The sequence below is a fragment of the Meles meles genome, chromosome 5 (assembly GCF_922984935.1).
Source record: "Meles meles chromosome 5, mMelMel3.1 paternal haplotype, whole genome shotgun sequence".
NCBI classification, from domain to species: Eukaryota; Metazoa; Chordata; class Mammalia; order Carnivora; family Mustelidae; genus Meles; species Meles meles.
The window spans coordinates 26,231,565-26,254,650 of NC_060070.1; the positions used below are offsets into that span (position 1 = coordinate 26,231,565).

General features: G+C 43.1%; 1 protein-coding gene across 4 annotated transcripts; it reads right to left on the bottom strand.

Moving 5' to 3' along the window:
• Positions 1-333: 333 nt before the first annotated feature.
• On the bottom strand, positions 334-22,971 carry PRDM1 (PR/SET domain 1). Of its 4 annotated transcripts, none has more exons than XM_046006554.1 (7): positions 22,628-22,971; positions 20,780-21,019; positions 14,079-14,198; positions 10,473-10,725; positions 4,289-5,388; positions 3,702-3,830; positions 334-3,323 (listed from the first exon to the last, which is right to left on the bottom strand). In XM_046006554.1, exons 1-7 carry the CDS (start codon positions 22,667-22,669, stop codon positions 2,751-2,753), a joined length of 2,457 nt encoding a protein of 818 aa, XP_045862510.1. In that variant the 5' UTR covers positions 22,670-22,971; the 3' UTR covers positions 334-2,750. The 4 variants fall into 4 exon arrangements, with proteins under 4 accessions (XP_045862510.1, XP_045862511.1, XP_045862513.1 ...); XM_046006555.1 differs by lacking the exon at positions 22,628-22,971 and adding an exon at positions 21,323-21,413; XM_046006557.1 differs by lacking the exons at positions 14,079-14,198; positions 20,780-21,019; positions 22,628-22,971 and adding an exon at positions 11,822-11,965.
• Between the last annotated feature and the right edge of the window lie 115 nt (positions 22,972-23,086).

Here is a 23,086-nt window from a genome sequence, read left to right on the forward strand (position 1 = left end):
GGATCCAAGTCTTCCTTACCTCACCACCTGATCCCCATCAACAGAGTAAAAGAGACAGACAAAATCCATTACTAATGTTTGAAATGCTTTCCTTAGAGAACACTTCTATAGCTCATAGTTGAAAAATCTTAAACTGTTCACTTCTGAGAGAAAAGAGATCAACACTTCAGATCACGCCCACGTGTGGTCCCCGATGGATGAGGGACTCACTGCTGCTGGGGAGGGTGGGAGGGGCAGGAGAGAGGCAAACACTGTCATGTTCAAAATTGTTCCCTAAGAAGATGTCACTTCACTGGCCCTTCACTGAAGACACTAGACAAGCATCGGTAAAGCATGAACATTTATATTTAATTTACATTTTGACAATTTGCACATAAATAACAATGTAAACCAGTACGTAAACATAAGATAATCTGTTGTTCTAGCAAAGTAAAAAGCCAGTAACTTTGGTCAGTTTTAACTTTGATTAGAGGAAAAAATAAAACCACTGTTGATTGTGGGCTCCACATTCACATGTAAGAGGCCTACAAGGGAAGATCAAATGGCAAAGAGAATCATGTCTCGAGCCACGCAGGTCTTGGTAAAAACTCCCACAAATAAGAAAGCACAAAAGGGAAAGAAGAGAACAAGTGAGCAGAACCGTTAATGTTTGGTGTCAATGTCAATGTGCGATGCTTTGGTTTACCTACAATTAAGGACTGTGTTGGCCCAGCACTGATCCATAAAAAATCGTCAGTTATGCCACTTAGAGGAACAGATCAGTAAGGCTCTGAGGTTTCTCTGGATTGTCCTAAGTTCGTTCTTTACTGCAGGCTGACATAGTTGCCATCAGTAAAATGCTGAATGTAGAAACCAGACTGATAAGTGATGCATCAGTTAGTGAGGAAAGAAGGAGAGAAAGAGAGAGAAAAGTTAATAGTGGTAAAGGGAGTGATGGGACTTTATTTCCATGACTTGGGTGTGACCACATAATAAAAATAAAGCCATCTTAGACTGCCCTTACTGGTGAAAGATGGTGCATCTCTCTCTCCCTGGTTGTTATGCAGTTTCCATCTTTGCACCAAGGTTTTGGGATCTCGTACAATAACAAGGAGGTGCCCAAGCTCACCAATATCTATGATGATGAGGTCCTCAAGTGTTAAGCAAAGCCTCAGAAAGGATTTTTTTCTTTTTGTCCTTAGGAAAAGTAGGTTCTTTTACATGGTTTGGCTCACAATTTAAGTGGTTATAAATATATTATATATACACATGGTATAGTGGTATAAATAGATTTATAAATATACATCATTCTTTGCTACACCTTGAATGCTGACATGTAATCTTTGGGCTTAGCAGAGTGAAAGACAGAATGGCACACATTCTGTCCTTCTGGAGCACACTTGGTTTCTCCTGCAGAGTAGCAAATCACTGCATAAGACATCACTTCCTGCACTACTGGACGCACTCAATGAGGTAATTGTTGTTGAACAGCTTTGCAATGCCCTTTCGTCTTTAATTAAATTAACCATAAATGTAAAAACACAAATACTGAGGAAAATCTGAGTTTTACAGAACAAAATACAATTGATGTGTCAGGGATAGGAATGTGCATTGCCTGCTTTTACCCTAAGACAACAAGAATACCCGTTTTTCATTTTTTTTTGTTTTTGTTTTGTTTTTAAAGTGTGGCCTGAGCCTATCTACCTCAAATCCTTCCTGGTAGAGCACCATGTTTGTGCAATTTTGACATAACAACAACAACAACAAAAAACCCCAATAACAAAAACAACACCCAGACTCAAGCCCCCAAACCTCACACATACAAAACCACCTGTGCTTTGGGAATTTTGCGGCGGTTTTAAACATGGCAGTTTGTCTCATTCACATTTTCAGATAATACACTGGGATGCAAAGGTCACGTGACCACTCTGAATGGCCATGTGACTTTGGGGTGGGGTGACCCTGCTTTTTGGAGAGGAAGACAGGTTGGCAAAGCCTTCTTATCTCCTTTCTGGTAAATCTGTGGCTAGGGGGAAAAGAATCTGAACTATCTACACAAACATACAAGATTCCCTTTCTTGCTTCTTCTACTGAAGTTATTATTGGGTAATTCTGCACACATTCCCCCCAAGGTATACAATGCTGTTCAAGTGAGATCTTATGAGTTAACACATCAACTGTCTAACTTTGGCAAAACCAAACCTCATTTTCAAACCATTATTATAGAGGGAGGTCAGCTGAAGTAATGTATTTGTTTACTAAATCATAGGTACTTAGACAGATGTGCAGAAACTATCTACAAAGAATAGCCACAAGACAAAAATATAACATTTATAACTCAAATTACAAGGAATTTTTCCAGTCATTGTAAACTTTTTTAATTATTGCTTTTTGAATGATAAATTGTATAATAAATTATGAAGGATTATCATTGAAAAAATAATTATGGCTAGGCAATAGTCTTAGCAATGGGAAGGCTATGCAAACATATCCACACAAATATTCAAAATACACAGGTTCAAATATATAGATGGGGGTGTAAATAAGTATATATAATATGTATATATATATTGTCTTTGTCTCATTTATGCCCTGAGATTTCAGTAACTTTGGAGTTCCTTCTTTAATTCCAGACAGGTGAGGGGAAACCATCTGCCGTCAGGAGAGCTTCGCAGAACTGGAATTATGTACAAGCATTTGCTACAGGCACCCTGACTTGCCAAGTCATAAGTTAAGAAACAAAACAAAACACTTTTTGTTTTCTGAAAATCTTAAGGATCCATTGGTTCAACTGTTTCCTGTTTGACCTTTACAGGCCCCAGAGGTAGTGGGTTGCTGTGAGCCAACTTCATGAGGGATGGGTCTGATGACTCATAAAGGCTACACCCTGAGAGGAGTCCATTCCCCATGTTTCTTTGCAAAGACACTTTCAGGCCAGTTTCTTCTTTCTCTTTTCTGACCACAGCCAGAATTTCTTTCTCCACCACAGAGGTCACATCAATGTTGTCCTCCATGTCCTCGAGCCGGTCGGCGTTGTCGCTGATGTCAAACTTCTCAATTTCTTCATTGATCCTGGTCAGATCCTCCAAAGGCATCCCTGTGGCTGGGGCCACAGGACAGTTCCCCTTCAGGTGGACCTTGAGGCTGCAGAGATGGATGTAGCTCTTGTGGCAATGGGCACACTTGTGGGGCCGCTCCCGGGTGTGTAGGCGCTTGTGGAGTTTCAGGTGCACAAACTGGGTGAACTTGGCAGGGCACACCTTGCACTGGTAAGGTTTCTCTCCCGAGTGGAGTCGCAGGTGGGTCTTGAGATTGCTGGTGCTGCTAAATCGCTTGTGGCAAACCTACAGTGTGGGGAAGAGGGCAGAGATGGGAGGAGGAAAGACCAGAAGATTAAGAGCTGCCGGTGGGAGGGCACGCTTACATACCAACGCCCAGCAACCTGTGAGTTGAGAAGCCTCCCCGTGGCACCTATGGCGTGGCATTAAGCAAACAGGGAGATGTGGGCACTGCACGCGAGGTGTTTACTTCCCCCTGCCATTTTCCACCCACTGGAAGCCGGCTGTGTCATCCCCTCTGCTCCTTAGCAGTTACAGGGCTATGAGACGTGGCCAGGCAGAATTCTTGTGCTGGTTTAAACTATGGGGCTATAGGACACAGGGAGACCGCTCCTGACACAGTCTTTACAAAGGTGAAAATTTCTACCGGAAAACACTGCCCACCTGGCATTCATGTGGCTTCTCTCCCGTGTGTACCAGGTAGTGTTTCTGCAGGTGGGCAAGCTGAGTAAAGCCCTTGTTGCAAGTCTGGCATTTGAAAGGCCGTTCTCCGCTGTGCACTCTGAGGTGAACCTGGAAAGAAGCCACGTGCGTTAGCCCTGCTCTCGGTCGGTGGGAAGACCTCACATCTCTGCTCAAGGGCTCAGGCATTTATGATGCAGACACTTTAGGAAACCCATCACGTGAGAACTTAAACCGAACAGACAGCCCCAGCGTTTTCAGAACGCTTCATTTTGTTTGAGCCAAAGGAACAAAAGCCGCGGGCCGAAAGGACTTTACACTGATCTTCTAGCCCAAACCCCGCATTTTCATTATTCAGAAGGAACGCAGCAGAGAATTAGTCTGAAGTCACAGAGCCATAAATGGCCAAAGGAACCCCACCAGCCCCAATCCGCTATTCCCGCCTGTCTCACATGTCGCAAAAGCGCCTCGGCACCTGCGCAGAACGAGCCACACGCAGGCGCGCAGGCGCACAGTGCGGCCCCGGCGCGCAGGCCGCCTACATCCCCCGTGCTTGCTGCGTGGCCTACCTTTAGGTTTGAGAGTTGGCCAAAGGTCTTGGCGCAGACGTTGCATTCATACTTTATCTTGCCATTCTGCTTCTTTAGGGGGTAGGGCAGGGTCTTGTAGCCTGTCATGTTTCTTTTGTTTTTAATGAGATTCATGGCTTCGTCACTGCCAGGAGCCGCAAGCGCCGCTGAGGTAGCTTTGGGCTGCACCACGTGCTCCGCCGAGGCGGCCGTGCCGGCTGTGGGCGACCCGCTGGTGGGGCTGCTCGCCCTGTCCTTCATGCTGGCGGCCGCCCCGGGGAGGGAGAAGGCACTGTGCGGCGCCGGGACGAGCACCTCGCGCGCGTGGTCGGGCTGCAGCGGCCTGCGGGCCCCGTCCGAGGGCAGCGAGCTGGGCAGGGAGGCCGGGCTGAGCAGGGGGTGCGGCAGGCCGCCACCGCCCAGGAGGCTGCCGTAGACAGGGTACAGCCTGGGGAAGAGGCTCAGGTTGCCCACGCCGCCCATGTTGCCCACGGTGCCCAGGCCGTTGCAATTCACGCCGTAGGGGGGCAGAAGGAACTTGGGGTAGTGGGCGTTGTAGGAGGGGATGAAGGCCGGGGGCAGGTGCGGGGCCGGTGCGTACCCCGGGTAGGAGCCCAAGCCTTCAGGGCCGTAAGGGCCGTTCAAGTAGGCGTACGAGTCTCGGTGGTCTGGAGGGCAGGGCGCCAGGGGCGACACCGTGTTCCCCGGGCTGCTGTGCGGGCTGCAGCTTTTGAGGCTTTGGTCGGGGCTGCTTCTCGCCGAGGGGCTCGGGGTCGCCGAAGACGGGATGGGAGAGTGAGTGATGTAGGTCGGCCTCTCCATCCCATAGGCTTTCAAAAAGTCCTCGGGCAGAGGGGCCCGGATGGGGTAGACAACCCGAGGGTAGAAGGGCATTTCGGGGCTCCCGTTTTTTCGGAAGTCGTCCGCCTCCTTTTCTGAAGCGAAGGGTGAAATGTTGGAATGGTAGCAGTCCTTTCCTTTGGAGGGGTTGGAGTCCAACTTCAGGATTTCTTTCACGCTGTACTCTCTCTTTGGAACGCTCTTGGGGCACAGTTCATTTTTCTCAGTGCTGGGCTGCTTTGGATGGCTCTGGGTTTGTGCTGAAATAAAGACAGGTCGGTTACTCAAAGGGTTATAGAGAACTGAAGTGAAAATACCAAAGCTGCTCTCTCCTTGAGGAAACCTGAGCGCCAGCTGGCCACAAGCGAGACACACCTGGCTTCTCAACGCCCTCTCATTCTAGAGGGCTCGGGGGCCACTTGCTCAAACGCACCGCTCCATTTCCTTCTGGGCAAAACGGGGACAGTGACAACACCTCGAATGAAGGGCACTGTCTGGATTATTTTGTTTCTACTAGTAAAAACTGTATGATGGAAAAGTGCTGTTCAAGCTAGAACGGGAGAGCTTCCATTAAAATGGGGTGGAAAAATCCTGGTGTGGGGGTGTCAGAGGTTAATAAAAGTCATTCTGATGTTCACAGTGTACGGAAAGGAAATCAGCACACCCTGCAAACTAGATGTGAAAGATTAAGACTCATTTCAAGTAACAAGCAGTCATCAGTTTTCGCCTTGATTCTTGTTTAATACGAATTTGATAAAGCCCTGTTCAAACTGCCTGTGCCAAATAGATTAGCAATGTGGATGCCACCCCTTCCCCTCAAGTTGCTGACAACACAAGAATGGCACCAAGGTTCTGTCTGGTCTAACCAGGCTCCCAGCAATGCTGTCCCCTGGAATCACAAGGCGTGACATACTCATCTCTGCCAAACCACAACAGGCACTTCCCAAGCCAGTTCAATTACTTAGAGCACCAAAGAAAACAGGCAGCTAAGATGAAAGCATTTATTCTGTATTATTACTCGATAAATACACTATTTAGGAACAGCAGCAATGAGGACAGTTCCAGACTCTGCAGGCCATCACCAGCCCTGCCCCTCTAAACACACGAAACAAACGATGCCTTTGGGAAAACACCAGTCAGAGCAGGGAACACCAAAAACTCCAAGCTCAGCCTTCCCTGGAAATCAAAAGTAAAACAGATGCTGCTTCGCTGGCGCTCTGGTTATCAGAGGGCAATCGCTCCAACTGAACAGCTGCCCCCACAAGGAGGAGTAGGTTGAAGGCGTGAGCCAGCCATGTGTGTGGATGCCTTGGGAGGCAGGGGAGCTTTGGCCTCGGTATCAGAAGGGGACAGGTTGGGGACCGTGCTGAAGCCTCTGTAAAAGTATCATTCGCCGTCTCAAAAAAAAAAAAAAAAAAAAAAAAAAAAATCCTTTTGATTTCACTCAGAAAGCACTCCAGGCTTGATATCTGATAGGTCTAGAAATGAAGTCTGTGGAAGTCCAGATTCTGAACTTTTCAAATCCATTCTCTGGACTGTCAGGCTTGAGGGATTCGATTCCAGTTTGAGAGGCCCTCGGAGAATGTTATCTCCTGCTAGCTGTTATCAGTTACTCCCGGGTGAGCCAGCAGCCCCAGAATAAACACAGCCAAGACACTATCAGGGAAGATGCTGATGGGAGCAGTGATGGAAAGCTTGCTGAGGGAGAGGGATTTCTGAAGCCACTAAACCAAAATAAATAACCCCTTATCGGGCCAATATCGGTCTTTCAGTGAGGCCCAGCAGGCAGGAAGTTCAAATTGTCACTTTTGTTTTTTAAAGCTGAAATGGTAAAGAGAGACAGCTAAGTTGGGAAACTGATAGGTGAGGCATCTCACAGTCACAGGAAGGAATTTTATGGAGGTGAAAAAGAACAATCTGGAGACACCCGTGTAGGCCCACATTAAAAAAAAGATGGCACCCTCATAAAACGTACAGAAACTTCACCATTTTCACATGGCAAATTATACCCCAGTCTCATAATTTTTCCAGTGACTTCAATACTCTCTTGGTTCTAAAGTTCAACAGATTGAGACCATAAGCAAGAAACGAGTGTCCATCAGCAGCCCTGTCCCTCCTATTTAGTTAGATGTTCTCACTAGGTACCTTAATAATTCGGTTATTAAACTGAAAACAAAGCTAATGACTGGGCCAACAAACAGGAAAGTCAGAATCTATAATTTTCCATGTAAAATTCTTAGCACAGGGCCCAGCACATAGTAAATTCACAATCAACGTTTGGTCTCTTTTATGCCTCCATAGAAAAAAAAATTCTATTTTCCTCCAAAACAATATCCAGAGGGAAATGTTAGCCCCCTAAGATGTTCTAAGGTGGAAGTCATGGAATCTATGTGAAGGTACATTTTAAAAAATCATCCTTCAGCAGCTGAGTAATCAGTAGAGCTGGTGTCATTTCTGACTCTCCCACTCAGCAGCAGCTTGAGTTAACATGAAGAAGAAAATCAAGATCTGTTTTTGTTCTTAAATCTTAAATGGCTGTAGGCGGACGGAGTCATTTCAAGAGTGAACTGCTTCTGAAGGCTCTGAATGGCTTAATTATGCCGACTCACATTTTCGATCTATAATAAGAACCCCCAAGACTACAAGAAAGAACCTAGAAGTTCTGCAGTAGGCAAAACAAAGTCTGTTTTCAACTGAAACTGAGAAAGCAGATTAACATTTAGAAGTCTATAATTTGGTCAACTGTTTTCTAGATGGGTTGGTTAGATACATAGGAAAAAATACCAAAAAGCCTGGGAGGGGTAAGAGTTAAATTTAATAGTTTCTACTCCTTTTCTTTTGTTCAAAATTCTACCAGTTGGACCATCACTGCCATTTAAAGTCCTCACTGAGACTCTGGCACAAACCTCTATTGTGCTGGGAGCACGGAAACCCAACACAACTCATTTGAAGACACAATCTACCTATTAGGCCTGATGAAAGAGTGGAAACTTTCCTGATCAGAGGTTCAATCATCAGTTACCACACCTAAGACAACTGGTTTCACAATCAGCATCGGGAGTCTTGGCTTTTAATGTGACTGGTTATTTGTTCACTCTCCTTTACTATGAATACTGGACAAAGAAAGCATCCCTGAAAATGTTAAGCCACCATTTAGAAAAAAAATTCTGCATAAATAAAAAGGGACTTTTGTGGGAACAAAATTGTCATTTCCACAATATACATGGAAATTGCTCTGAACACAGAATAAGCACTTGAATCTTAAATGTTGTGCAAAGCCTTTCTTCGGGGATTAAAAATGCAGGGCCTTCGAAACCACATTCGGTGAAGGATGTAGGTGAAAAAGCTTCTTTGTGGTTGGTGCAAATTCACTGGGGTGGGTCACTTCAAATGGAGTTACTGTTTGAAAAAAAAAAAAACCAAACCAAAACCAACCAAGGTCTTTCTCTGAATTCACAAATGATGAAGCTCAAGGAGTGTAAGGAGACCCTCAAGAAGAAGTGACTTGCCATGCTGAGAAAGTCAGGAGGAAGCAGCACATCTTCCCGTGAGAGGCTCTGCTAGACTATAAGCTGTCTTTTACCATGGGCCTGGCACGGCGCGTCTGGCACGTGCAAATGCCAAAACAGCTGAATGGCTCCAGGGGTGCTCAGCAATACCACAGACTCTGGGGAGCTCAGAAGAGATATGAGGGAAAAGAACTGACTCCTTTGGTCAAGACCGGACTCACCCCTCTGCTCATGTTAGTAGCCAGCTTGTTTCCAATGATTCCAAGACCTCATCCTAAAGTTCAAGGGTGCACTGAGTGTTTTGTGTGTGTGTGTGTGTGTGTGTGTGTGTGTGTGTGTGTGAGAGAGACAGAGGACCATGAATGCAAACTTGAAAGGTGATCCTGAGAGGGAGATTCATAAGCTTTCTTAGTCCCAGCTTTTCAGAAAACTGCAAATACGGTATTGAGATGGTAGGGAGATCAAGTAAACTACACAGTGTGGGATGAGCACCAACTAGCTACAGAGTTGGCTTAGCCTGACCAGGACAGGTAATGGTTTTGTTAACTGGTCCTAAAGTTGAAGTCAAAATCCTAATCTATGTTAAAATTAACATTCATTCCAAATGTTTCAAAGGCGGAAATGTGAACTAAAGCAATTGAGCCATCAGATAAAACAATTAAGCCTGCATTATCAACAATTGGTGAATCTGGGTAAGAGGTACTTGGGAATTCTTTGTGCTATTTTTGCAACTTTTCCTCAAGTTTGAAATCATATCAAAACAAAAAGTTAAAAAAATTTCAAAATTTAGATGCCAACATTTTTACATCCAAAGGACCTACTGTTAAAAACTTCCTTAAAATGTAGCAGTCTAACTGAGAACACACAACCATAATTACAACAGACTGGAGTTTTACGGTCATTCTTAAATTGTTCCTAGAGATCACTTGAGAATGACTAAAATGAGGTAGCCTTTTGCAGAGGGGTTATGGCAGTAACTTCAACCAAATAAAAAAGTAAAAGCTTATAAACCTAAGGAACTGAGAATTTTTTAAAACAAAGTATTAAGTGGCTACCGTAAAAGTGATCCAGGGGTTAGATAATTAGGTTTTTGCCTTAAAGAAGGAGGCTAAGATATAAAATCTTTAGAGTTATCCACTTAGAATAATATTTTAAAAAATTGGGGCGCCTGGGTGGCTCAGTGGGTTAAGCCTCTGCCTTCGGCTCAGGTCATGATCCCAGGGTCCTGGGATGGAGTCCCACATCCGGCTCTCTGCTCTGCAGGGAGCCTGCTTCCTCCTCTCTCTCTCTGCCTGCCTCTCTGCCTACTTGTGATCTCTGTCTGTCAAATAAATAAATAAAATCTTTAAAAAAAAAAAATTATAGCTGTGAGTTTTTCTAGAAAACAGTCTGCGGTGTTCTACATCAGACCATACATTGATAACCAAATGTGCATCTCTACAATATTCCAACACACACTGTAGTAAGCACCAACAAATCACCACAAACAAGGGCTATAGCTCGCATAATAAGCATGTCAGGACCAATCCCTTTTTATACTCCCACCTGCCCCCTTTTGGAAAGATTAGAATTAGACATCTATTTCTTCCTGTAACTTTCTGAATTAAACACTCAAAATAGCTCTTAATATTTTACACGATCAGATTTCCTAATGGGGGACAGGGACTACAAAAATTTTCTTCCCTTTTCCTGATCCCTTGTTTAAAGCCACGTACTTGGCCCCACACATGGAGCCGTATAATTAGACAACATGTTATTAGCTCCTAGGGGCAGAACTGACATTACTGGCATTTTAAATTTTTTTATTATTATTTTTTGTTCTATAATCCACTTACTGAGATTCATCATTGTTAGCTCTCCGGGATAAGGGTAGTGAAGCCTCTCTGCAAAGTCCCGACAATACCACACAAGAAGCTCCTGGTTGGCAGGGATGGGCTTAATGGTGTAGAAGTAGATGTTCATCCCGTTCTGACACGCAGCCAGGTTCTGCTCCCGGGCAGAGTGCGCCGGATTCACATAGCGCATCCAGTTGCTTTTCTCCTCATTAAAGCCATCGATGAAGTGGAGAAGCTCCCCTCTGGAATAGATCTGTCCGAACAAAAAAGACAGACGTGTAAAAGAAAGTCAGCCCCAAAGCAATGACAAGCTTCCCCGGCACCTCTGAGAAGAAACACAGCAAGGACCGTGTGTGATTTCTCATTCCCTGTTCCCCACATAGAAAAAGAATGCAATCGGTTTAGGCAGAGTAGTCTTGAATCAGCAGAAATCAGGACGGAAACAGGTAAGGCACACTGTCAGTTACCTTTTCCATTTCAGTTTTATCATCTTTTCGTGTTGGGGGAAAAATGACAGAAGAATGAAACACCACATTTCATTTAAGGAGCTGCCTCGGACGGATCAAACCACCAGAGAGTATTACTTTTGCTACAGCCGTGAACGGCAAATGGGCGAAGCTTCTAACTTTAGTTCCGATTATGCTGACTTTGAATGCTTTGAGTCACTGGGTAGAAGACCAAGCCAACCGAATACGTCAAACTGAGTCTCTCAACTTTTTCTATGGCCTCTGTACTTGCCGTTTCCTACACCCCCGCCCAAGGCTTTAACTATGCAAACATCCTCCACCCCCAAGCCTCCAAGTCCAGAAGTAACACTTGCTCATATGAATACTTGGAACCCTGCCTTTTTGTGGAAACACTGGGTGGGGCAAAGGTGAACTTCACCTGCCATAACAAAGTGAACACCGGGACAGAAGCCAGAATTTGACAGTCGACTGAGAAGTCACTTTTCCTCTTGATAAACATGTTCAGCCTTGCACTTCTCTTTCAAGCCGAAGGAGGGGAGAGGGAACCCTCTTATCTGTAAGGTGGTTGGCTAAAACACCAACTCACAGAGCCATAGGCATGTGTTTTTCGAAAAAAGAACAGGAAGAAACTATTGTCCTTTAAAGGCAACGCATAGTGAAGAATTCTCCCTCCCTCCCAGTGATACTGACACACTCAGGCTTGATTCGGTAAAAAGACAGAAGTAAGAATAGGAAAAACTAAAACATTCATTCTTGCTGAAACTACTTTATAAACCAACTCCTCACTCCTCCACAGAACGTTTCTCTCTCTCCCTCTTTTTAAGAAATTTCCTTATCCATCTTCAGACTCAAGAAATTTCCTTATCCATCTATAATCAATACCTGGTTATCTGCAACTTGTAGTCTTCAAGTAGTAGGGCACTGTTCGTAGCAGAATTTTGGCTCTAACCGGACAGCGGGGTAGGCTTTGTTCCTAGTCACATACCGACTATGATAGTCTATAAATCGCGTCTGTAGTTCACTCGCACGTTATCAGAAACAAAAAGGAACTCTGTCCCTTTAACACGGGCAGTAAACACCAGAATCACTTTCTTTTAAGAGTAACTTCCTGTAAATTGTGAAGGGGGAAATACATGTGGCTTCATCAAAGCAGCTTGTGAGAGCTTTTGCGGTGTGTTTTGTTAAGAGAAAATGGAACAAGCCTGGGTGAATTCTGCTATCAAGAGGGGTTTTCAAGTTTGTTTACTCTGATGTGCAAACTTCCAGGAACATGGGGTTCCATCGTTCTGCACTCTTCACTGGGCGGAGACTGCTTTCTAAAGCTACGGGGCGTGGGATTCCAGTCAGCCTTCCATGGACTACAATTTACTGTATCCTCATTTAAAAACAGAAACGACTGTACCATGAAGTCATACGCGCACACACATGAAAATAAAATAATGCGTACATCAAATGAACACTGCTCCTTCTCACCTCACTACACTCCCATATATTATCAGGAAGATTAAAAATGTGCTGACTCATAGTACAGTTACAAGAAATGTCACTGGTTTCTCAACTTGAACATCCCTACTCTTCTTTGACTGTGTAATTTGCATGAAACTTTTTCTTTCCTTACAACAGATGTTCATATTCCTGCCAGCAAAAATCAGGATGCTTTTGACAACATGTGGGGAGTTTTCTCCTACAATATCTTTTGTATGTGAAAGACTGATTCAAATAAATCCTCCCAGGGAAAGCATTTCAGTTACTTAGGGTGAATCTTTAATGAGCCAGGGAACTGGGACAGAAATAGGAGGTTCTTAGGTATTTCTTGCTTTTAAAAAAATGATCATACATTAAATAAGTCTTGGGCCGGGTTGTGTTAATTCAGACTTTTGACTCCAAGACTTACACACTTCTGTGGCTCACTTCTGAGAAGACTTTATTGGCAATAAAGGCAAAAATGTAGTCACTGACATTTTGCCCATTATAAGTCACAAAGTAAATATATTTTAAGCATGTGTAATTATTAAATAAAAACTGAGCACACAGTTCTTCGTGCTCTTTCGTGTTTGGAAAAATAGTAAAAAAAAAAAAAAAGCCTAAAAACACAAAACTTCCTGGATTAAGAAAAAAAAAAAAAATCCTGTTTTTATGGAACAGCTTCTGAATGATCCCCCCAAATAGAAGTCTTTTATAAAGATACGTCTCCCAAGATATAACCATGGTAGGTAAAAACTGGCCAAAATAAGTATAATCTAGTTTTTGTGGTTGTTTCTTGCAGCTGTTTTTTAAAAGAATTAAGATTCTTAAAAAATTCAAATAATGGTTCCCTGGTAATCATGTATATTTTATGCAAGTATGCATAAAAAATTACTTTTAAATTTAGTAAGCATGTTCCTATTTTCTAATTGAGAAAAATGAATATCCTAGAGAGATCTATGGGAAGAAGGAAAGCAATCTAACTTTTGTCCCTGTTCCCTTCTAATTCTGGGTCTTTTGCTCAAAAACTCCATCCAATTAGTTCATCTTTGAGGTCCTTTCTAATCCTGATATTCCAAAGGAGGTTGTATGAGCCAGACTTTAAAGCTCTCACATGATTGTAAGCACCTCTTTTACACAGGAGTAATGTACATACGGTCAAACCCAACAGTTTTATGATGCAGACGCAAGACCAGTCCCAGTCATCTCCATTCCCCTGGTGGCACCTTCTACCCATCCTTCCTTAATGGCATTTATTTTCAAGCTAATTCATTTACGATTACTCTTCCATTCAATTAAAGTTAACTCAGCAAGAAATCAAGAAGGGTGAAATCTAAGGCTTGGTGACTCATTACTACTTCCTTGCAGAGAAATGCAAATGAACTTACCCTTGAAGCAAGCAGCACACTGTTTCCTTTCATCACAAAGCTCTAATGAATTGCAAAAATTAAGATTCATATACAGTCCATATCTCCATCCTTAATCACCTAGGGGCTGCATTTCTAGAGCCAAACCTGTTTCAATCACATTTGCCTACAACTCCCTGTGTCCACAGGGGCCTGCAATAGTTGTGGTAAGCCCGAGTACAGGTTGAAAAAGGAAGTGACCCAGCACTTCTGGCTCCATCCCCCCCCCCTTAATTCTTAAGGAGTCTGAAAAAATTTTCTCTACTTACCCGCCAGAAATATTTCCTGTTGGCGTTCTTGGGAACAGTATCATTGGTGTAGATTTCACCTACTAGAGGTCCAAAACGTGTTCCCTTTGGTATGTATTCTTTACTCACCACTCCAATAACCTGAAGGGGATAAAACGTGAAATAATTACTTCAAACTGTAAAATATTAACAGAAGTTTTTACTGAATTAGAATTGGCAAGTGGTAGTACAACCAACAATGACAAAATGATGAAACAAAGAACAGATATCAATGGTGCCCACATAATTTTAACAACAATATTCATCTTAGGGGGAAACCAACTTTTACGCTCCCAGATCATAAGTAAATACCCAACCAAGCATTAAACTAGTCTAAAAGATTATTCTCTGGTGACTTTTTCATTTTTACTATTACTTTTCATACTAGAAGATCAGAGAGGGTAACCATTCTGTTTTATCTGATTTTAGAATCAGATACTACAGAATTAGATGTTCAAGATTAAATTATTTCAGCCTGCTCCTACTTTCTTATTTCTCCTTCTCCATCAAACCATAAACACAGCATGCTTGAGGGGAAAAAAATAGTTTTAGCTTCAGAAACCAAAATAATGCTGTTGGGTTATTCCACAAAGACCTAAGGAACCAGAAGAAAAACACATATTTTTTTTTCATTCCAAATGAGGTGGTTTTTTTTTTCCCCCATAACTTACAAGTTCTCTTTAATAGAAGAACAATTTTCAAGTGACTTTGTTCTTCCCTAGTATCTTCTACTCAACAGTGATCAAAATGAAATTTATACAGAGGAGAGCTGTGGGTTCTGAGAGCTGGGGTTCTAAGATCTGAGGAAATGACCTTCTCAGACTGGATGTATCACACTAGGGCCCTGCTAAAGAAACAAGTTAACTATGCTAGTTCCTCCTTGATGGTAAATTTCTTTAAGGGAGTGAAAAAAATCATCAACCACGAATCAGGAAGCAATTCATCACTATTCAAAAGAAATCCTCTTAAGGAGTCCTCTGCAACATTTCACAGTTACAGTTTTATATTGGTTTTTATTCAGTCACTTTCCCATTTTTATTTATTTATTTATTTACTTATTTTTGGTCTGAAATCACCTACAAATTACTTACTGAATACCTTATTGAAATGGACCAAGAGGGTAGGTAAAAGAATATTTACTTCCAGGTTTTACTAAGCCCGATGGCTCCTGTGTAATTGTGTACCTGCCATGGCAGGTCCAAATATATGTATCAATAAATGCGCACAGTGGAATCTCAGATTTTGGTTGTGACATACATTGATACATCAACATGTCTCATGAAGAACTTAAAACCTGTTGAAATGGATATGGAATAAGCACATCTCCATGGTTGTAACAGTCCAATCTTTCTCATGTACATTTCTTATCAGCCAATGATTTTTTAAACAATCTAGTATTTAATATACAAGCTAATAGAGCATACCCAGACTGGAAAGAGAGGGAAAAAAAAAAGAAAAAATTTCCTATACCTAACACAAGTTGAAACAACGTTGTGAGCTAAAGTGTTATTTTTGGTACTTTATGAACTTCTGGCAGAGAGCTGAAAAAAGCAGATGTTCATCTCATCCTCCTCTGCCTTCATTTACATCTATGTGCCCTTTCAATACAGTTCATCGTTACTGGTATTTGTTGGCAGTAAAACTACTGGGGACAGGAGTAGCTCAGAGCAGTCTTGAGATAAAAATATGTACTAAAGCTTAAGTAGACTTACTTATGAGGATTTCATTATTTATGATACATTATTGAACCTAATTAATTTGAAAAATTCATGGAATTGACTTCTATGACACACAAATCATTTGGCATTCACATTCGAGTGATTATTCCATAATATTAAAATGACAAACAGGAAAAACAAATAATGTCATTTGTTGGTGAGCCAATAATTAGCAGTTGATATTTTCAACATATCCACTTTAAAGCAGTAATTTAAAGAAAGGTACTCAACTGGTTCATCAACTTTGTTTTAAATTACAGTCTCTTGCAGACAGTGCCTTGGGAGTCAGAGCTTGATTACCAACAAGTAGCATTACATTGAGGTCAGGTTTTTGTTTTTGTTTTTTTTTTCCTTCCAAATTGCTCTTTTTTTTTTTTTTTTTTTTAACCCATGGGCCTCTTGGTTCTCATTTATCACTCTTATACTAAGAAAACACACAAAATTTTCTTATGGCCAAAAAGAAATCAACCTGAATTTTATTCTTACAAAAGAATTTGCAGGAGACATAACCCCCAGCACCTATTTGAGAACAACTATAAGCAAGTCACTGAGGAAGCTATAGTACAGTACTTGCCATCTATAACCTTACAAAGGCAACTAAGTAAGCAGACAGGATAACAGTTAAGAGGAGGAGGGTCTTTGGTGGAAGAGAAGTCTATGAAAATACTCAAGCCGCAAACAAATAAAAGAACCTACACTTGTCATGGTGAGCATTTCATAATTTTTTTTTTATAAAAGAGCCAAAGAGCCTCAGTAGTAGATTATCTTTACAAGTGGCACAGAACCCTATTATTTCAAGTTCCATTATACACATAAACTCACACAAAGTGGATACACAGAGACACAAAATAATAGAATTTCAAGGTTGGAAAGAATTGTTGTAGCTTAAATACCATCTCTTTCCACTCCCAGCCCAGCACTTTAGTATAGGATAAACAGCTTCATCTCAAATCCATGTCTGAGACATTAGTCAAAGAGGACACACGAGCTGCAATTCTAAGATTACAGCGCTCGGCAAGAATACAGCGCTTGGCTAGGTAACTGGAGGGGGAATAGGAACCAAGGTTGTTTTCAATGGGAGTGGAAGACCAAGTCCTATTCCTCCCCTTGCCCCAGAAAGGTCCAGATGTGAATCTTAGCCAACAATATTCTATCCCCAGAGTAAGCACATAAGACAGAGGAATCTGGTATGTGCCTTGGATTTCACAGTGCTAAAAAAACTAATTAAGAATGTGTTCACCTAAGCTTGCGAAGGAAACTTCACAGGAACTGACCAGGGTCCTAAAGAATTATTACTAGGGGCAGGCTGCTGTCTGTGTGCCTCCCATAATCCTATCTGGGAGAAGACCCTGCCTCCAGACTTGCTTGCCTCCTCTCTCGCCGCCCCTCAAGCCCTTCTACGCAGTGCCTTATGTTAGGAGAGAACCCTTCCTCCACTTGGGCAGATACGTCTCTGTCAGTGGACTCAGTTACAGCACACACCCTGATGTCTGAGGCTTCCAGACCAAAAAAAGGGGGGGGGGCCTTGTTTTTCATTGTACAAAACGAAGATTTCGCAACTTAAGATGGGGCTTGCTGAATTTAAGTCTGATATGAAGGAGAAAATGAACTTGGTTTTTTTTAAAGCAATTCCTCCTTTAGGGAATCTACAAGCACACACACATAGCAGAGGGCTTTAAGCAGAAACATTATTCAGGTTTAAATGTGGTTTGAGCATCCTCACCCCAAATTACATTAAGATGATTTTAATTACTAGCTCTCTCTTCCCCTCCCCGAATCCACCCCCCCATAGAAATGACATATTCGATTAAAATTTTATCTCGAACATAAGGATATTTACATTGAAATGACTAGAACTCTGTAGTGGACTAAGACTTCAGTTTGTAATTCACTTCATTTTTTTTTTTTTTTGAAAGGGAGTGGGGTGAATGGAGATGTTTTTGGAAGATTTCCTCCTTGATTATATTAAAGGAAACATGGTAATGTCTTGGCACATTGTCTCACAAATACAAGGCAGTAGGAAGAGGAGGGAATTGCATGTTATGGAGAGATACCTTTTACAGATGGCTTGAGTTAATAATGGACTTCAATCAAAATAGGCATTCGGTGAGTCCCCATCATGGGTCTGATGTTTATCACCACATGACTCTTGGAGGTCAGACTTAGAGCCACCGTGCCTCTTGAATATAAGCAAACTCGATACGGGCTGCTGCTTCTAAAATATAACTGTTTAAATTGATCTGCCTGTATGCACGTCTTCACAAAAGATTATTTCAGGAGGACTAGGGGAAAATCCCCCCTAAAAGAATAACCCATCAGTTAAAAAAAAAGTTTTAAAAGTTTTGAATAGTATGTCTATATTTGGTTTGAGTTCTGGAAATAGGAAGTAAGAACGGGCTCATTAAAGGTGCGGAATGATTCTAAACCAAATCTAAAAATGAGGGTCAAGATCAGAAATTCGGTTCGTATGTTTTGTTTTTAAACCAAAAGAAAAAAAAAGATGCTGACACATAGCACAAATTCATAATGAAAAATAGTCTTGTTAAAAAAAATCCCCAAGTATGTCAGCACAACAGTTCACAGTGTACCGTCTTCTGTTACTTAAATGAAAACATATAAAGAAGGGCAAGATCAACCAGTGAGATAAAAACCCCTTACAGAAAGGCTCCCCCCCGCCCCCCTTTCCATGGCTGGTGGGACTGAAAGAACTAACTGAATAGTGTCAATGTAAACCTTTCATCCATCCTGAAGGTTTCTGCTGGAGACCTGGCTGTCAGGTATCATACCCTCCACGGCTCAGTTCCATGCGCCTCTTTCCCCACCACAAGGGAGCTGTCCTTTCCCAAAGTGCAGAAAAGAAGGAGAAAGAAACAGAAAAGCGGGTACAAATTCCAGAGTGAATGTAAGACAGTGTCACATTCGAGTTGGCTTCCTGGTTGCTTTTATGATTAGGAACTGGAGATGTGTTATTCAAGTGTTTCAGTTAAATAAAACAGGGGAAAATAGACGAGGAGGACCCTGATCTCTTATTAGGTGAGTTTTGAAAGACCCTCTTTAGGGATACAGGGCACTGTAGGAACATACTGAAATAGGAAGTTATATGTTCAAAGGGAAAAAAAAAAAACACAAAAAACAAACAAGCTTAATAAAGGATCGGGGCTGAAAGACGTAAAGACGATAAATAAAACCACAGTGACACCAAGAGGGGCCAGTGTAGCATAATCAAGAAGCCCTGGCTGGGGAAGTCAGAAGAACTTTGCTCCTAGTCCTGGCTCAGGCTTCTCACTACACATCTCGAGTAAGTGACTATCTTTCTGAACCTTGGACTACTGATCTGAGGGCATTCTTTTATTTAGCTATGATTTTAAGTAGAATGATGGAAATGGAAAAACAAGCTAAGAGCCGAACGGGAGATAAGAAAGAACATTATACGAATGAAAAAGCAAAGATGACCCACAGAATAGAGGCCTTTATTTCAGTCCACTGGGCAGGACAGGGCAACACGGCACCAATGAACCCTGGGAACAGACCACTATTTGGTCAAATGTGATATGGGAAAAAACACACGACACCTTCTAAAGCCACAGCCAAACCTTAAATAGCCAAACAAATCCTACATTGATTTCACGGGCCACGTATTAGGAACTTTTCTATTGAAAAGAGTGTTACTCTCAGAAAGAGGTATAATTAAGGCCGACCTCTGGGGTTAAAATTTTAGGTTAACGTTCATGTACAACTGCAATTTAAATTTTGGTTTTTATGAAATCTGCCTCTATTCTTCCAGCAGGGGGGGGGAAAAAAAGGTTAAGCTTTAATGAAACTCAAAGCAGAGCTGCTCTATTTAATTTTAGACAGCTGTGTCTCCCCCTCACCAAAAACACTGAACTCAGACACACAAACAGGAAAGAGACAAAGTATTTTCCAAACAACGGTCTCCCCCGACTCCTTCAAATACTGTTCCTTGGGGAAGAAGAAAAAGTGATCGGACAGGGCTCTAGTGAACACTCCCAGTATCCAGTCATAGATTCCCACATCAAGGAATCACTTCTTTGTGAAGGCAGCGACAGAAATGACAGTGACCCATGGTAGTCCTGGGGGTGGGAAGTCTGTTGAGGGTCAATTCCCTCAACTCAGTAGAGACAGTTCTGCAGTAGAGACAAGCAGGAACCACTGCAGTAGCTGAATTCTCAAAACAAGAGTGGTTCTGCAAGTTATTTCACAGCTAAACATCACGCCTAGCTATAATCGTTATATAAAAGGGTAAACACAAATCCTTTGCTCATTCCAAGTTTGGGTTTCCAGCCCCTTTGAAACAACAAAGAGGGTACCCACTTCAGAGGCCAGTAAGGAATCAGCTTGCCTGCCCCAGCCAGAGCAAAGGAGCTGCGGCAGATAAACAGTGGTTAGCTCTGAAGTCATCCGGACAGAGGACACTTTTACACGAACCTCTTCTTGGTTTATACCATCACTTCGGTTCATAAACACGTCAAGGTTTTGAGTACAATTTTAGAAACCCAGCTAATAAAGCTGGCTTGTTAAAAAGAAGAAAGCCATCTAATGACCAAAAGGAGACAAAAGCAACAAGGAAAACTTTTTTTCTAAGAAAGTTCTCTCCCTTAAAAGCTCTGCTACACCTGGAGGACCAGGGTCAGCGAGTGCAGGGTGGACAGTGGCTTTCTGGAAGGCTGCTGACAATTTCGCCCACCTCGGGCTGCCGTTGGGCTATGCCAAGAGGTGTCAACTTGCCAGAAGATTTAACTGTTTGCTAATTAGGATGGAACAGTGGAAGGCTGGGGGACACGAGAAGGACAGACTGAGGGAAAGAGAAAGCAATGAAAGAAGTGAATTAAGTAATCAATTATTTACTGATACAGATTCTCCCAGAAATACGAGGCTGCAAGGGCAAGTGATAGGGAGACTGGGCACCAGGGGCCAACCTTCTTCAGCAAGAAACAAGAGGCTTACCTCTTTGCTGTTGGTGGCGTATTTGAAAAGCAGATTCCTCGGTAGGGATGCCTCTGCCTGAACTGAAGTCCCTCCATCGGCACCGCAGTCCCAGGGGTGGTCGTTCACAATATATGTGCACTTCTCCTCGAACTCAGCCTCTGCCCACAGAGTCATATCTGCGTCCTCCATGTCCATTTTCATGGTCCCGTCCGTCACCCCTTGAAACCTCACAGTGCTGGAACTACACTTCGGGGCAGCCTGGAAGAGAAGGGAAAAGGCCTTTAATCCCCATTGTCCTGTGGCTCCAGCCGAGAGGCTATGACTAATCCAGTAGTCTGAAGACTTGAAAAGCAGATGCAGAGTGCTTGGTACAGTTGAGTAAGAGCCAAAAGCTGTATAAAGAAGACCGCCTTGAAGAAGCAAGGTTTTAAAATGCTACTCTTAGCTCTTAAAAAAAGAAAGAAAGAAAGACAAGATTGGGGCAAACTCACTGGGGGGAAAAGGAAGGAGAAAAGAAAGAAAGAAGGAAAAGAACCACCTCGGAACAATCCCTGGCTTCACCTCTCACAGCAGAAGAATGCTGTGGGCGCTCAGTCCTAGGTCCTAGAGCTCCTGGGGTCATGGCCGCCAGACCCTCAGCGCTGTGGAAAAGCTGCCTCAGAAAAGTGTCACAAACAAGGAGAGGAAGAGGAAGGACCTCTGTCTGCCTCTGAATGAAGCTAAAAATGGAAAGCGCGTGTGGGGCAGGAGCGGAACCCAGCCGGCCTTTTCCAAATGGGGAAGACTGAACTTTCCCACCAGCTCCCAACGCAAAACAACTTTCAAAACAACTCGCCGCCCCCCCCCCCCTCTACTGCGCGCTCCCTTTCATCCTCTCACATGGAAGACTGAAAGGGTTGCATCCTGCCAGCATCACTGAGCTGCAGCTTTTCAGAAATGGTTCGGGTGCACAGGAAAAAGAGGAGGAAAAAATGGGCGAAGGGGAAAAACTCCTGGCAGTTTCCTTTGGTGGGCATCTCACGCCAGATTGAAAGAGCAAAAACAAAGCATAAAACTGTTCAATAGCATTCCCTGCAGAGAATTCCTTTAGGAGCCCTCAGCTACAAATAGCACTTTCCATTTAAATCTGAAAGTATACGAATTCCCAGAAGTCACTGATGTGCTTCACTTTACTGTAACTAAAGTTCTAACAAATATAGAAGACTCAGAGCACAGGCTCTTGCTTCCACTTGTAAACTGATAAGGATATTCCCGCAAAGCCCCCCTCACACACTCAGGAAAAGTGCTTTCCGGGGAGAGAGAGAGAGAGAGAGAAAAAAAAGGTAAACAACTTCTGCAACGCTTTCCCATAAATGTTTGATGAAAAGTAGGAACATGGGCATCATTTCCACGTAAGAACGTGTCCTCCTTAGAATGTAAACACAACTCTCCGTGGAAGTCCTTCCAAGTGGCTTTCACATTCTTCTCTTTCTTCCCTAAATACGATGCTCTTTTACAAAGAAGTCACATGCAAAGTTCTTTCCCGAGTGACGATTTAAACAAACTTGCTTGTTTTTATTTAGTTCCAACATGTACAGTCATGATGCCACATAAGTGTTAAAATAAAGCAAAATGTGAAGATTAAGCCAGCCTGGAGAAGTCACTTCCGCGGTGGGGAGGCAGGAGCCACTACCGAAATTTCAATGAATTGACAATTATGCCTCGAACTGAAAGGGTTAATGATTCATAAGGGAAAAAGTCTTACAAATGTTTGACAGTTCTAAGAGCCCTAAAGCAGAACCACTCCCGGTTTCTACTGCGACTACGCTAACAACAACAACCATTTCTGATCAATTTCAGAATGAAAAACAAGATCAAGTTCCTTACCAAGGTCGTACCCACACGCTTTTCCAAGCAAATATCCAACATCGGAGAAAAGTGTCGCTCATCTCTACACAGTCCACATTTCCTCCGCGTCCCCCCGCGGGCTGAGGACAGGCGCGCAGCTCGGCGGTCCCTCCTTCTCCACCGCCGCCCCGGCGCCCGCGTCCCGGCTCTCCGTGGCGGACAGGTGCCGCGCGCTGCTCTGCCTCTCCGCAGCACTGGAGGGCTGAGTGTCACCGCAGCACTTTCAGTCTGTGTTAACCAGACCGGAGGCTCCTTTCCCCTCCCTGCTGCAGATTTCCCATTCGTCTGATTCACTCCCACCAGCTGCTGAAGGGGGGCGTGGCCACACCTGGACTCGCCGGAGCCGCGCTCAGCCCAGGGCTTTCCCCCAGATCTCGAGCCGCCCCGAGCTTCCTCTCTTCGCATGTGAATTTCAACATTTACTTGGAATCTTCTTAC